The sequence below is a fragment of the Glycine max genome, chromosome 4, assembly GCF_000004515.6.
Source record: "Glycine max cultivar Williams 82 chromosome 4, Glycine_max_v4.0, whole genome shotgun sequence".
In the NCBI taxonomy this organism is placed as follows: domain Eukaryota; kingdom Viridiplantae; phylum Streptophyta; class Magnoliopsida; order Fabales; family Fabaceae; genus Glycine; species Glycine max.
The window spans coordinates 2734965-2750787 of record NC_016091.4 but is presented as its reverse complement, the minus strand read 5'-3'; the positions used below and the strand labels follow the sequence as shown (position 1 = coordinate 2750787).

Sequence of the window (15823 nt, the reverse complement as noted above, 5' to 3'; positions counted from 1 at the left end):
ATTACTATGAAGAAAATAGTATAATAAAAAATTAAGTTTGAAGGACTAAAAAAAAACTTTATATATTTAAAGAAAAATACTTTCCTGTCCCACTTTCTTCCTATCAACTTATCAAGGTAGGATATTCTTTTTTCTTCAAGATATATATAAATAAAAGATAAAAATAATCATATACTGTATAATATTACAAATAATATCAATTTTTGATATCAAAATAATGAAATGGAAAAACTGGAAACTCCTCAGTCCTCACGATTAAAGGGTCACATACGCCATCTTGAGTCGCTCACTGCTTGCCACGAGTCATTATTGAAAGCTTCCTTCACCTTTACAGATATTTTGATGTACTCGCACGTTTCTTTCCTATTCGTCTACCGACACAGCTTTTTTTTTTTCTTCAATTAATAGAAAGGATAAGCAATAATTGTTTTAGGGTCACAAACGGGATTATTGAACAAGAAACGGAAATAACGAATGAATATATATCTTTCAGGTTGTCAAGTGAATAAAAATAATTTAACTAGTCATTGACCTATGATCCGTTTTATACTAATCTACATTTCAAAGAAAAGAGAACTTATAAATGCAAAAAAAAAAAAATTGAATTTTTTCAAAGAAACTTGCCATTCAAGATATACAGTATTTAACTATTTATATGAACTCTTTCTCGTGTCAATCTTTTTTTATAGAAGACTTATTTTTACATATTGGTTGGCCAGTATTTATATCATGTATTGATCGCAAATTTTGACTTTGACCTCTTGTCGTTTTCCGTCACTCTGATATTTATCAAATTGATGTTATATTACTTTGTTTTTCAGTTTAATTAGTAAAAAATTAAATAGAAATTATTTGTTTTTTGTTGTTGAATAAACAAAATAAAAGATCAATTAACATTTATGGATCACATGGCTAGCCATATTCTATGCAAAAAAAATTAAACCAAAACTGTTGTAAGTTGTAAAGTAAGTGTATATTTAGATTAAAGTTTATAAATTTAACCTTGTAAGGTGAGTTTGCAAAAAGCAACTCAAGTCATGTTTCAACCAAACTAAGTTTTCAAACAAAATTTTAATGGACAAATATACTTTCTAGAGTTGGAGCAACTCAAACAAATGTGAATTAATATAAAAAATATATTACTCTAATATTTTAAAGCAAGTTATTACTACGGTGTGTGGGAATAAATATTCAAAAACTTTTATATGCGTGTGTGGGAATATAAATCATTCATGTTATTTTCGCGGCCGTGTGGAATCGAATCCGGTATCATATCAACCCACTGTTTTAGCTAATTAGGATTCAGTTGCCTAGGTTTATCAAAGGAAGCCTCCACGTGCATTAATACATGATCATAGTCATAGGATGAAAACCAAACTAACTTCGAATTATTACCGTGGCGCAATATAATAAAAGGAAGAACAATCAATGTGTTCTATACTCTATACAGAGCTTTATTAAGTTGAAAATAAAAAAGTTGAGGAATTTACGCATCCAAAATATGGAAGCTCTTTATATGCACAGTTATCTTGATAGTTGATACAATAACAACAGTACAATTACCTGTCACTTTAAAATTCCCGAATCTCATTCACCCTCTTCAGTTCACCTTTTTCTTTCCTCCCCGTTTGAATCTGCGTTGCCTTGTGTTCACTTCAGATCTGTATGAATCTACAAAATAAAAAAAATCGTCACCCTTTGCATTGAACCGTACGTTCCATCGTAGTCCGATCCGAAAGCGCCAGCAGAGAGAGAGAGAGAGCTCAAATTGTATATATGTATGAGTATATATTTATATGGATCCTATCATAATCCGAATTTGAATAAATTTTTTGTTCAAGAATCCAAAGAGAAGGGTGTGTTCAATAGATCATAGGGTGCCCAAAGCGCATCCAAAGGGCAAGGCCTATTAGCGTCCAACCGAACCCACGGTTTACCTTTCCCACTCCAATGCAAGAGACTAACAGGACCAGGGTGCAGATCTCTGCAAAGGCCACGAAAATTATCACCACCGAGGCCGTGCTGGTTCCACCTATGATCCACGGAAGCAATGTTCCCAGCAAAGACAAGCAAAAACGGCGGCAGAGAACCCAAGTCATAGATTCTCATTCTCTTCTGCAGCTCCATCCACTCCTGGATTTTGGTGGTGTAATCCCCCTCCCGCCACCGCTCCAAATCGATGACCATAACCCCCGTGTTGAAGTAGCACGGCCTCCTATCCGCGAACGTGAGAGACAGCGAAGGGTTGGACCAGAACGTTGGGGTGAAGTACGAGGTGAAGTTGGCGTTGCAGTATTCGGGGGCTGCCAGGACCGTGTTTTCGCCTAGTGGTGTGGCTGCCAGCTTGGCAATGTCGTCGACGAGGATTAGGTCGGAGTCCAGGTACACCACGCGCCGCACGCAGAGGGGTAGGAGGCTGGGCAAGTAGGAGCGCGCGTAGTTTAAGGGGCAATCCAGTGCGGAGCGGATTGAGGTGGAGATGAGGCCCGAGACCTGGGAGTCGTCGAAGGTGTAGAGGTGGAAGTTGAGGTAAGGGAATGAGTGGGAGATCGCGGCGCGTAGGAGGGACGCGCTAGAGGAGCAGACGAAGTGGAAGAATGTGTTCTGCGGGCACGACGAGTGTTGGATGACCGAGAGGATCGCCGCCATGGATCCTCGGATGTATGTAGTGTCCAGCGTCATTGCCACGTGTACCGCTTCCTCCGAACATATGTAGCTGTCGCTGCTGTGGGTGAGGGAGGCGCATTCTGGGGAGTTGTAGAATTCGGGGGCTTCCTTGAATTGATGAATGATGGTGCTTGGTTTGGCGTAATTGGAAGAAGATGACGATGACAAAATGAGAAAGAATAAGACCAGTGCTCCTGCTTCTGCTTCTAGTCTTCTTGACTTGAATTTCATACTTGTTTTTTAGACAAGAGAGAATATTGAAATGAGTTGGTGGTGGTGCCTTATAATTGGAGAATATAAGTGAGTGAGTTCAGTTCACATTTCTCGTCGATGCTTTTCTAGCTTCGGGTTATTGAGTGTAGAGTGACTTCCCCGCGTTACCACGTACCATGTTTGTCATAAAGTTTTATTCTTTATACTTTTTTATGTGATTATTCTTTATACTTTTGTATGAAAATTTTATTCTTTATGCTTTAACAATGTAACTTAACAATTTGAAATTTTATTTTATTCAATAGTTTAATTAACTATTATAATAACGGTAATATTATTTTTTTATTAAATGATAAGAACGCGGTTTTATTAAGAAATGAATTAAACCGTGTGGCCTTCTATTAAAATTATTTATTTATTCTATTTACTAACAGTTTCTTTGGGGAAAAATTGTCACCTTCCGATAACTTAATTTTTTCAAAGTCAATTAAAACTTAACTGATAGCTCACATTTTAATCATGAATTATTAGTTTGAAACATTTGTGTAAGTATTTTGCCCTCTCTTTTCAAAACAGTTATATCTTATTTTTTTCATTAAGAATATTCTTGAACCAAGAGTTAGAGATTAATTTCTTTCAAAACATAATTATGAAGTGTTTTTGCCTCATCAACATATTTAAGAACCTAAATATCTCTTGGCCATATTAAACTCTATTGATAAATTTGTTTAATAGTTGAACTTTGCCTGGTTTCACATTGTTGCAGTAAAAAAAAGACATTGTTATATATTTTACCTATGTTTTTTTAATGACATAAAGCTACAAATTTGAGTTTAATTAATTGATTTTTCCCTAAAAGTGCATCCTCTGTTAAATTGTATGAAGTTAAAATATAAACTTGACACCATTAATAAAACTAAACCTTGTTATGCATCAATTCTCTTGGTAGTTTTTTTTTCCTGTTGGTAGGTTTTTTGTGTAAACAATTAGCACAGTTGTAATTTTTTTTTTTTTGTTGAGTCATAAAGTCTATCATGTGATTTTTGCTGCTTAGCATGAGACATTTATCCTAATCATAAACTTAATAATATAAAAAATTCAATCAATTAACATTAAATGCTGCAATTATCATTTAACATTTTATTTGTAATTTTAATATTTAAACTAATTTAGTAAGTTTGGAACCAAAACTATATATATATATTCAAATGTTATATATTCAACTACATGTTTAATTCTTATTTTAAAGAAGAGTTGCTTATTTTTTATCAATGCTTTGAAGAAAAAAAAATACATGTTTCTCTCTCTCAAAAAGAGAAAATACCAAATATTGTCTAAGTTAATTTAGATATATGTATTCAAATTAGTTTTTTGCTAATCTGTCATAAAATAGGTCATCCACGTTGAAATTAGGGGTTCACGACAACAGTCTTTGTGGCCTGACCCGAAATAATTGAAATGATATAATTTCACATGCTCGTCCACCATTAAGGTATATATAATTATTCCTGATGTTTAGTTATATTCTTTTTACATTTTACACATTATGCTAGCGATTCATTGCTTGTTCTTCCATAGTTCCTTATAATAAATTTTTCCGTAACATATGTAAGTAAATGTAGATATTAATTTGAGATAGGAAACACTAAAATTTATCACTAAATAAATAGATTACAGATTAGGAACGTCCTTAAGGAATTAAGAGAAGCCCTCTGCCCGTTCAAAATGGTAGAGACTACTTTATTCTAAAGTGACTGAGACAGACGACTAGTAAAGAGTGTCCGTGGTGGTGTTTCTTCGTATTCGCTGTGTTTCTTCGTCTCAGTAAACGTTGTTCTTACGGCTTTCTTTGTAAGCAACACACACTGAAACTGAATGTTGTTCATGGTTCGTGGTTAATTAGGCCATATTTTAATTTCCTTTTTGTTTTCATCTTACGATACAGTATATGTTGAACTATCACACCCTCACCCGAAAACTATATCCCAGCAACCAAATCTTCCATAGGCATTCATTTTCATAAGTCATAAAGGATTAAGTATTAATTAAGTAATTAAGATAAATTCACTAAAGAATGATTGAATTTAAGGCTTTTGTTAACTAACGGGTCCACTTGGAAAACCGGTCACGCTGATTCTACAAAATGTCAGACGTACAAATGCCCAACTTATTGGTCAATAATCATTTTCACTTTGATGTTCGGCTCATCTTATTCTAACATAATATTCATCAAATGTTATCACATTTTACACATGGAATGGTTCAGGCGTGTTGCACTTCCCAACCAGTTATGCAAGGAAAATATATAAGTAGTGATTTAATTAAGAGAAAAAAATATTAAACATAATGTTAATGAGTACTTTTTATAATACGTGTTAAAGAATTAAAAGCAAAATTTAATATACCAGAAAACAAGAAAATAGTAGCTAAATAATTAAAAACATTTAACCGTGTATTATTTAATAAGTGTCTCTAAAATACCCGTTAATAAAATTGAATTTCAAATAAAAATATTGAAAAGATTTTGTTTAGATTAGAATGAATGATATAACTTATCATGAAGATTTTATTTATCTTAATCTTTATGTCTTATGAGCAAGCTACTTAAAAAGCATGATACAGTAATCATTCTAACGAGAAAGAGACCAAATTAATTTTAACAAAGAACGAAAATGAAACAGCGAAGGCAAACAAAGTACGCAATTTTGTAACCAGAAAAATAAAAATAAAATAAAAGTACGCAATTTGGAGTAAGGGTTGCTTAAAAAATCCCAAACTAGCTAACTTCCTATCCACCTTTTTCAGAGAAATTTCAAGAATTCTATCCTCTTCCCAGTAGCTCGAAGTCGCGTCCTTAATAGCCAAATCGTTTTTTCTCACACAACCCTTCATGATGGTGGAATGAATTGAGAGAAAGGAAAAAGGAAAACATAAATCACTTATTTCAAAACCAATTTTAACCAAAACTAATTTCTTTTAAAATCAATTTCACTAACTAATTTTTAGAGTACTAAACGATTAGGTATAATTTAATATTTTTAATATATACAAGCTTTTTTAATCAACGTGATTTGTTCCAAATTATAAATATATGTAGATCAAACTTTTAATTTATTACAATATTAATTATTGTTTTTTATCAATATTTATAAGAATATTTTGTTTTTGTAAATACGCCCTCCTGGCCTTAGATGAAGACTTTAATACTGTCACGCCTTTTAGTTTTTTGGTAGACACTCTTGTCATGTACCATGTGGCATTCTCACCCTTAACGCAAGTGAATGTGCAGTACATCGTACAAGAGGTCCACGACCAAAAGATGATGGCCTCTTTTAGCATTACCCAGACAAACAAAACATAAACATGTGCTACACAAACAGAAAAAAATGGGTCTGTCCGCTGAGAATTCAGATCGTGAGATGTCCATCATAACAAATCATCTCACAATATAATTCGTATTTTACATTCAACAGTTTCTCTAGAAGCCTAGAACATTCATGAATAACTCACAATTCTCGGACCAAAACATAGAGTTAAATTTTAGTCAGAACAAAGGATTGCATTTGGATTAAGAAATTGAGAATAGGTTATATATTCTCAATGTAAAATAGTTTAAATGACCTAATCACAAATCATCGTATAACATAAATTTGTTGATATTTATAATAATTATCTTAAAAATTATGTTTATGGTTATTTTTTATTGGTTGAGAATACTAAAGTTTTTACACGAACAACATAAGCCATTGAGAACTTAGAAGTTTTAGATGATAAGAATAAGATAATATTTCTTACTTCAGATAACAAAATTTGACAAAATGACAGTATAACAAACAATAAAATCTAAGTAACAATAAATAAAATCTAAATAACAATCTAACATATAATAGTAACATTAAAATAACTGAGTGAGGGTATGTTTAGTCTTGTTACTTAATGTGGGTCCGTCTCTATCTGTTCCCACTAACAATTTTCTCACGTGTAACTTGTATTTCTATTTGTATAAAAAAGTAAAAAAGACATCTTCCCTCACCACAAAGCCATACAAAGTAAAACATGTTTGGACCTCATTATTAGTTGTTAGTTGAAATTCAATTAAAGCGTGCTCTGTAGAAGTGAATATGAGCGTCAATAGATAAGAAGCATTTTGCATACTTCGGTAGACTGAGAAAATAAAAAGATTGTGATAGAATCTTTCACTAATATACACTATATGTTATGTTTCTTGGAAAATAGTGTAGATTGGATATTATACTTCTGACGTGCAATTTTTTTATTAATTGTTAGGATGAATATTGACAAGTAGTTTTCATTGTAAAATTACCATTCAAGTGCTCTAATATTGTTTTTCACGAGTTTTTCTTAAATAGGAAATAAAAGAACAAGCTACAAGAAGTACTACGACATAATGCATATTCTCGAATATTAAGGGAGGCTTTGTCGAAAATGATCCAAATGAAGGAACTAGTGTGGGCTGTAACCAAGGTTAACGTTAGCTAGCCAATTAGCACAAATATTTGCTTCGCTGTACGTATGGATAACTAAGGTATTCCAATGTGGCAAGTGGGGAAGGTTTGAAATTTCTGTTAGAAGAGGTTGAAGTTAGGCACTGTTCGTTCTCCCTATGTGAACAAAGTTGACAAACAAGTTTGATGACGCCCAATAGGAGGACCCAAAACGTTACCCATGTAGCATTTAAAACACTAAGGTTGTAGGGGAAAGTATTAAAAATATATGTCTAAATATCTATAATGTGAAATTTGATAGTTTAGCTTTTTTGTTATATTTTAAATTTTAAAGATATTTTTAGATCAAGATAAAGACATTATTCTTATTAATTAGAATTAGGATATTGTCAGTTTGGTTTTAAGGTTGGGATAATATTATTATTTAAATTTCATCTTGCATTTTAGTTATATATATAAAGCTCATGAATAAAAGTTTAACAAGTTCTTCCGCATTATACATTCTTCTGTCAACAAAATTTGTAATGGTTCTACACCGTTAAAAAGTTTTCTATAATATTAGCAATTAGAACCAAAGTTTAACTTTATACATGTAGGGAGTAAAACTTAAAATGGAAACACCTAGAGTCAAAGTAAATAATTTAACTTTTATTTTATTTTTCAGAACGCCATCCTCTTCTAAACACCCTGGACTCATTTTATTTTATTTTTTTAATCGAAAACACCCTGGACTCTTAGAAATGAGCGAAGCAAATACAATAAATGAACAACGCTAACTAAATTATCTACGCCATGCCGAAATAAAACAAATGAAAAAAATATATAATTATGACACAAGATGATGCAAAAAATGACCTGCTTAATTGTGTGGGTGTATGTATAACTATATCATTTAACTAAAACTATCAGAAAAAATGCATCTAAAATGACCCTCCATGAATAACGCTAACTAAATTAGCTACGCCATGCCGGAATCTCTAATCTAACTCTCCCAGTTGGGTTTAGGCAAAATTTCAACGAGCAAAATTGAATGCTAGATAGCTATCTTTCATTGTGAAATTTATTATAGATTAATTTAGACAAATTCCAATTCAACAATTTAAAATTAATTCTACTCAACTTTAAAACAAACATATACCACAAAAATAGGATCCATTCAAACATTTCAGCTCCTGCAGGTTAATAAACTTGTTTCCCAGGTCCATAGATATACTGACTTTGGAACATGCTATTGAAATGAAAGATATTTATAACATCAGTAGTGACAACTGTACACAGCTAGAAAATCATCTCCAGATAAATAAATGTTAGGCTTAACCAAAATCATCACAGAAAAGTAGGCGGTACTGCAATAGATATACTGACTTTCAGACATGCTATTGAAATGACAGGTTACAATATATCAAAATGATGATAAGCAGATTCGCACTTGAGCAGAAAAGCAAGCAGATAGTAGAAACATAATGAGAAGGTAAAATAAAAAGACTTAAATATTTTTTGGTTAATCAAATTTTGGTCATTGTTGTTTTTATTTCCTAAATTTAAATTTATTTTTGTTAGTTTCTCAATTTCAAAATTCTTTTATGTCTCTCCTGACTGCTTTTTGACAGTTTGGATGCACAATTTGTGAAAGTTTTTCACTGCAGGAAGGACTAAAAAACAATAGTGATATAAATTTGAAGAGCTAAAAACATATTTAAACAAAAAAGAACTTATACAGCTAACATGCCCACTTAACAGTCATACCAATCTGGAAAAAAGAAAACTTTTTATTTGTCAACAGATCCAAAGATTGTTGTACTAGTGAACTATAAACAGGCTAAAAATCTTATTACATCCAAACCAAACATTATATATAGATAGGCCACTAGTATCCGGGTACTTAGACTGATTGGATTGATGGATGGAGAAAAGATAGAATGGGATGAATTAAAATCGAATGGAGTCGAATAGAACATAAAGGAATAAAATTTTCTTTCCATTGTTTGCATATATTACTAAGATGGAATGGAACAAAATTCTCATTCCATTGTCTAGGTAAGGAAAATAGCAGAATAAAATTAATAAATTATTATTTTATTCCTATATTATATCCTTGTTTTAAAAAATATGAACTGCAATATATGACTATGCTGAAAAAGGATCTATGATTTAAAAAAAAAAAAAATCACTTCATTGTTAGAAAGAACAGCAGGGTTGCTTAAAACATCTAACAGTGCCATTCAAATTACATTGAACATCTAAAATTTTTGTGATTTCCCATAAATTTCAACCAATAATAGAAAATGTGTTCAAAGAGTGTGTTAGAAAGTGGATAGCTAGCATTTCTCATTGAAGCGTTGTCAAATCCCGGGTTATATTAAAGCCTCACTCTTTCCTTTGTTCCCACTAAAAGATAAAAAATAGTTCAATAAGTGACAGCAAGCAACAGTGAATTACATAGAACAAGAGGAAGGGGAGAAATACCTTGGGTGGTGCGGTGAATTGCATTGTGAACAAAAACTCCAAGTTGTGCGGCTGCTGCATTTGGTGTCATGAGAGATGTTGAGAGTTGAGACCGGCATTGAACGAGAGGAAATAGAGTAAGGATGGAAAAATAATTTAATAATTTTATAAAAGGTCGGATTTTTTGTTCCAACTCATTCCTCCCAATTTGGAAGGGAAGAAAAATGAGACAAAAAGTCATAAAACAATGGTATATGTTCCATCCCATTCCTTCTTATTCCATCCTCTTTTTATATATCCAAACAAGGGTATTTAATCCCATTCCTTTCCACCTCCTTTGACCAATCCAAGCATAGTCTTAGATTTCTATATACTTGTCATAGTAATGTAAAAAACAATCCCTTATCATAAAATAGAAAAATAGAGCACAAAAACAAGCTGAATAATGAAAGTAGACAAGTAGTATGCACCAAAATAATATTAGATATAACATTAGCAATAGCATGCCAACATGTAATTGCAAATATGAGAACACAAAAGGAAACCAAGGGCATAACTTCACTATTTCAGCTATCTTGTAGTTTCAAACTCAGTATAATAACTAAGAAATTAATATCTACGGACCGGTACCCAGATCCTTATTCCTAACAATGGGTGCATTGCTTTCATGCTTTATATCTTTTGCACATGGATACCATGGGAACCACAAAGCTATCACAAAGAAAAGAACTACAAGATTAATAAGACAGTATTATCATATGAACAACATCCTTACTCCTTAGTTACAAAACAAAGAGCACATCAGAAGACCTATCAGAGCAGAAGTCAGATACTGCTAGAGATTGTATCCAACCTATTGCCATATAAAAGCAAGAACAACACACAAAACAACAAATAGAAGAAGCTTCTTCAAATAATAATCTTGTTGCCCTTGATGGGTGCGCAGAGGGAATCCATGAGCATGGACACCATGAAATGTATTGGCAAATCCATGAGGAAAACCAGCCCCTCCCCCATACATGGCAGCATCATGAAACCCATGCAACTGAAAGTTGAATAAGGATGGTATAAAACCACCAAAAGCTGCGGACAATGCAAAATTCCCAAATCTTGTTGTTGCCATCGGCGGTGGCGCAAATCCCCCCAAGCCACCCATAAATCCAAACCCATGTTGATGAAAATGATTTGTTTCAGGTGGAGGAGCAGTTTCAGGCCTCTGACCAGCCGGACGATGCGGGATGTTATCGCCCGGAATAGATTTTGATCTTGGATCAGTCGACGACTTTCCTCTCCCATACAAGGGAACCAGCTTCTCCTCCTCCACGAGGGCCTTGCACACCGGGCATTCTCGTGATTGTGAGTGAAAGTGAAGCCATTTGTAAAGACAGGGCCAGCAGAAAAGATGACCACACAAAGTAATTATCGGGTCTTGCGCTAATTCAAAGCAAATGTTGCATTCAAAATTGGCAGCATCATTGTTATTATTGTTGTTGAAGTAGGAAGGGCTTGGGGGTGATCTCCCTGTTGATTCCCCAAACCCACTTGCCATCTACAAAATCCAAACCATCAAATGCCTATACAAATTAATGAGTGATTCATAACATATATAACAGGCTTACACATGACAATCCTCGTACAGCACACTTAGGGATAAAAATAATCAATATTTTACATGTGGTATTCGTGAACCAAAAAGGCTATTGCGTCGTTTCATAACATACAAAACGCGTTTTCGATGACACGGCCTCAAGTAAACGACGAAGCCCAAATGTTGGACGGAATTGAAAGAAACAACTGTCAAATGCAGCAAAATCTCTAAAGAAAAATGATAAAGTTACGTTAAGCAGAGAGAATCAAACAAACAAGAATAGGTGAAGGTGACAAAATAGCCAGATATCGTTGTACAGGGGGAAAAAAAGAAAAAGAAAAAAACTAGATAATCATAACGTCTTTGTCACATAAAAATTCCGAATTTCTACAAAGAAGAAAAATCAGGGTTTACAGATTGGGGGCATTTACAGGAAAGAAGATGAAATAAAAAACGATAAAGGAAAGAAGAGGGGAATAGAAAATTACGAACCTGCAGATAGAGAGAAGAGTGGATCGGTTGAGGAAGTCAATAGTCAAAAGTGAAGAGAGGGAGGACGGGGTATCATATCGTGTATGTGTGACTTGCAATTTGGTTTATCTGCGGGCAGGGACAGAAAGGACGAAGCTTCTTCCGTTTTACTTTTTGGGCTGCAAATCAAGAATTCCGCGGAATTCTTCAATGGCTTTTTTCTTTTTTCACTTAGACCTCCTGTTCATATAGAAAAAAGTATCTTTGTAATTCAGAATTTGATCAAGGTAAATTCACAATAAATAATAATGAATTATAAAAGGAAAAAACTTTTAAAAAGAAAAATAAACTATAGTAAAATATTTTATTTAGAAAAAAAGAAAGAAAGCAATTATGTACACATTGAAGAGTACAAAAAAGAAAATAAAATAGTTATCTAAAAAGAAAAGAAAAACTATAAGGAGGAAATGACGTGGTTTTTTCCAGTGACTTCATGACTAATAGAAAAGATTTTATTGGAATGTTGTCTTCACTTTGGTGAATTTTTCATTTTAAAAGAAAATGATATTTGACTGTGAGTTAAGTAGTAATAGATTTGAAAAAATTAAATTAGTTATACGGGGTCCTTAAACTTAAATAGTTTTTGAACCCACAAACTTTATTTCTCTCATTTCTTTAATCACCAATCCAACCATACAATTCTTATTTTTAGAGCACTCTCTTATTCCTTGTCGAGACGTTTGAACAAAAGGAAATGTAAATTTTTTCTCGTCATTGGTTTTGGAACAGCAGGTTAAGGTTTGACTCGGGTTTGAATTATGATCCATGTTCGCATTAAATTCCACCCCATTCCCTCATTCATTGGACAACGATGTCTAAAGATCGAATTATACAAGAACAAAAGAGGTCGTGATGCAAAAATACGTTTTGAAATTTAAATTAGAACAACTCTCTATGGCTCTCGTTTCCCACCTATCATATAATAATCCTTCTAGATGAAGAAAACAAAGAAAACTCGCAGAAACGCAATAACATTAGTCAAGGTCAAGCCTCAAGACCAAATAATAAATGATAGTAACAAACTTCATTGAAACCAAAAAGTCTCCGTGTACAAAGCCACTAAACAAATCCTAGTGGTGATTCAACTTTGGTGTTCCAAATTCCACTCCCTTATATTCATATTATTACCTCATAAAAATTCTCTTGTGGCAGCAAGAAATTTACAATTACATTAACTCAAACAAAAACGCCTAGTCCATATGATATCTTATTCTTACGTAATGGAGAGCATGAAATATTGGCTAATAGAGCACCCAGCCATGGTCTCTTTCCGGTGGAGTCCCACCCAATCATACGGCGGCACGTGGTGGTTCCTAATCTCCGCCACCAGCTTTTACGTCGCGGCCGCCGTAACCCTTCACCTACTCCTCAAATTTTTCCGTCGCCGCCGCGCCGTGCCGTTGGGTCCCATCCCCGCCCTCCACAGCCTCGCCATGTCGTTGATCTCCGCCGCCATATTCACCGGCATGTTCTTCTCCGCCGAAGCCGAAGCCCGCGACACGCGGTGGCTGTGGCGGCGCTCCCGAACCACCTCGTTTGAGTGGCTGCTCTGTTTCCCACTCGGCACTCGCCCTTCTGGTCGTGTCTTCTTCTGGTCCTACGTTTTCTACCTCTCACGCTTCCTCCACCTGCTTCGCACCTTCTTCGTCGTTTTGCGTCACCGAAGGTTGTCGTTTTTCAGGCTGTTCAACAACTCCGTCCTTTTAATCATGTCGTTTCTGTGGCTCGAGTTTTCGCAGTCGCTTCAGGTGCTGGCGATTCTTTTTTACACGGCGGTTTATTCCGTCGTTTACGCGTTTCGGTTCTGGACGGAAATCGGGTTGCCTACCAAAACGCCGTTAGCGTTGTCGTTCACCGCGAATTTTCAGATAGTGCTGTTGGGTTTTAACTTAATGTGCCACGTTGGAGTGCTCTCGTTGCATTACTTGAGAGGAGGGTGTAATGGAATCGGGGCTTGGGTTTTTAACTCCGTGTTAAACGCTGCTTTTCTCGTTCAGTTCTTGAAGTCCTATGTGAAAACGCATTGTCATAGCCAAAGTATTGTTGCTTGCTCTTCTTCCAAACGCGAGGTTTCCATGCATGCAAGCAAGACATAATAGCAACTTAATCTAGCGCCAGAGTTATTGAGGTTTTTGGTATTTGAGGACTGTAAGCTTCATCTGTTTAACCCTTTTTTTTTATGCCTATTATATTATATATGTCCTCCTTTAGTTTTATTAGGTTCCTTAATCTTTGTGTACGTCAAATGTAATGACTGTCTATGGATGGATGGATACAGAACTTGTAAAGCTTTCATTGACAACTTCAAAATTGAAATTGTGCAGTTAAAAAAATAAACTCCAACATGAATTTCGTTGTAGTTCCTTAAACTTTTTTAAGAACTTTCATGGTACTGCAATTCAAGGAGGTAAGAGAAAGAGATTGTCCCTTTCTTCTCATTAGACAGAAATACAGGTGAAGCATGTGGGGATGATGGATCTTCTCATGTTCGATTTTTTTTTTCCGAGTGTAATTAAGATTTTGAGGTATTATTTCAATTTTAATCTTGTAGATTGACTAGAAAATTAATCTTCTGTCCTCTAGACTTAGTCATATTTAAAAGTTATTATCTTTCTTCAAAAGTATATGCTGTAGAATAATCAAACTCGGATCTTTTTCATAAGCTTGATGTATATTATTAACAAATCGATCAATTTTTATACGGTGATGTTATATGGTATATAGTTCTTATGCACAATACGACATCCACGCGTTAATGTTTTATTTGATAGGTGTCAAATTAGAAAAATATAAAAAACAAGATGTTTGACGGTCTTGCCTTATATACTCAGTGAATAAATTAAAATAGTTCTCAGCTAATGTAAATTTATAACGGTTAACAGTACTGTTTTTTTAGGTGAAATTAATATTATATCTATTTTATTTTAGTAAAGGGTTACTAACTTACTTTGATCCTAATTCCTAACTAATAGGAAAAGAAAGGTAACTAGGTAGCCAACCTCTGCTCTCAGTTGAGAACTGTCTTTAGTCGCAGCGTGGTATATAAAAATCATTAAATTTAAATTTATGCGATCGGTACAAAACCATATTGCACTACTACTAAGTTATTATGAACTCACGAGTTCATGTATTATTTGAAAAATATTAAATCAAAAATAAAAATGCGAATTATGATTAAAATCAAAAGCAGCTAAGTATATTTATATGCGCGTAGTCTTTGTGCAACACAAATTGGTACTATTAACATTTTTCAATTTAAATATATAATTAGCAACAAGTGATTCACGGGGTGAATACTTTCTACACAAAACCTACAAAAATCAATTACATACCAATCAATCATTATATAAATATTAAATTACAAATAATAAGAATATAAAAATATCTATGTCCTTTATAATTGGACAAAAGGACTTGCGAAATGTGGTGTGGATGGAAATGTCGGTTATCTATCAGTTATACAAAACTGAAAATACTGCGTCCTAACTATATATTTAAACGAATTAAAATAAATAAACCTTTTATATTTAAACGTTATTTTTATTTGAAATATTTAGATTTGACTTTTTCTCGAATCTATGGTTCTGGAAACAGATTGTCATAGGTTAATAAACAACTCAATTAAGAGGCTGCTAAACCCAAACATTTTTATAAAAGGCCGCCATCAGTTCACGAAATGGTCAACATCGTAAGTTCCAACCTTTAATTTCAACTAAATTAATTTCACGTATGTACATACGCATACATCACATTAAATTCAAGTAAAGATAACATATACAAATCAAAATATTGCCAATGCATACTTATAATCATTTATGAAATAGAACGAGACACGTCATTACGAATATCATCAGCCCTCTAGAACGAGATGCTTTCAGTGACTCATCCAAAATGGTCACACACTCGCACTTTT

At 33.7% G+C, this 15823-nt stretch overlaps 3 protein-coding genes across 3 annotated transcripts; 1 reads left to right on the top strand and 2 right to left on the bottom strand.

The window, feature by feature from the left end:
• Positions 1-1366: 1366 nt before the first annotated feature.
• Positions 1367-3158, bottom strand: LOC100802240 (probable galacturonosyltransferase-like 1). Its single transcript, XM_003523535.5, has one exon. The coding sequence runs from the start codon at positions 2896-2898 to the stop codon at positions 1837-1839; it is 1062 nt and encodes a 353-aa protein (XP_003523583.1). The 5' UTR covers positions 2899-3158; the 3' UTR covers positions 1367-1836.
• Positions 3159-10331: 7173 nt separating this feature from the next.
• On the bottom strand, positions 10332-12256 carry LOC100794086 (E3 ubiquitin-protein ligase RNF5). The gene is made up of 2 exons (XM_003523817.5): positions 11872-12256; positions 10332-11340 (listed from the first exon to the last, which is right to left on the bottom strand). The coding sequence occupies exon 2, from the start codon at positions 11338-11340 to the stop codon at positions 10645-10647; it is 696 nt and encodes a 231-aa protein (XP_003523865.1). The 5' UTR covers positions 11872-12256; the 3' UTR covers positions 10332-10644.
• A 684-nt stretch (positions 12257-12940) lies between these two features.
• LOC100790930 (elongation of fatty acids protein 3-like) lies at positions 12941-14511 on the top strand. The gene has a single exon (XM_003523815.5). It carries the CDS (start codon positions 13110-13112, stop codon positions 14004-14006), a length of 897 nt encoding a protein of 298 aa, XP_003523863.2. The 5' UTR covers positions 12941-13109; the 3' UTR covers positions 14007-14511.
• The last annotated feature ends 1312 nt before the right edge of the window (positions 14512-15823 follow it).

What these genes read in the sequence shown, in the direction of transcription:
- LOC100790930 (XM_003523815.5), top strand. Translation starts at nt 13,110, where the DNA reads ATGATATCTTATTCTTACGTAATGGAGAGCATGAAATATTGGCTAATA.
- LOC100794086 (XM_003523817.5), bottom strand. Translation starts at nt 11,340, where the DNA reads ATGGCAAGTGGGTTTGGGGAATCAACAGGGAGATCACCCCCAAGCCCT.
- LOC100802240 (XM_003523535.5), bottom strand. Translation starts at nt 2,898, where the DNA reads ATGAAATTCAAGTCAAGAAGACTAGAAGCAGAAGCAGGAGCACTGGTC.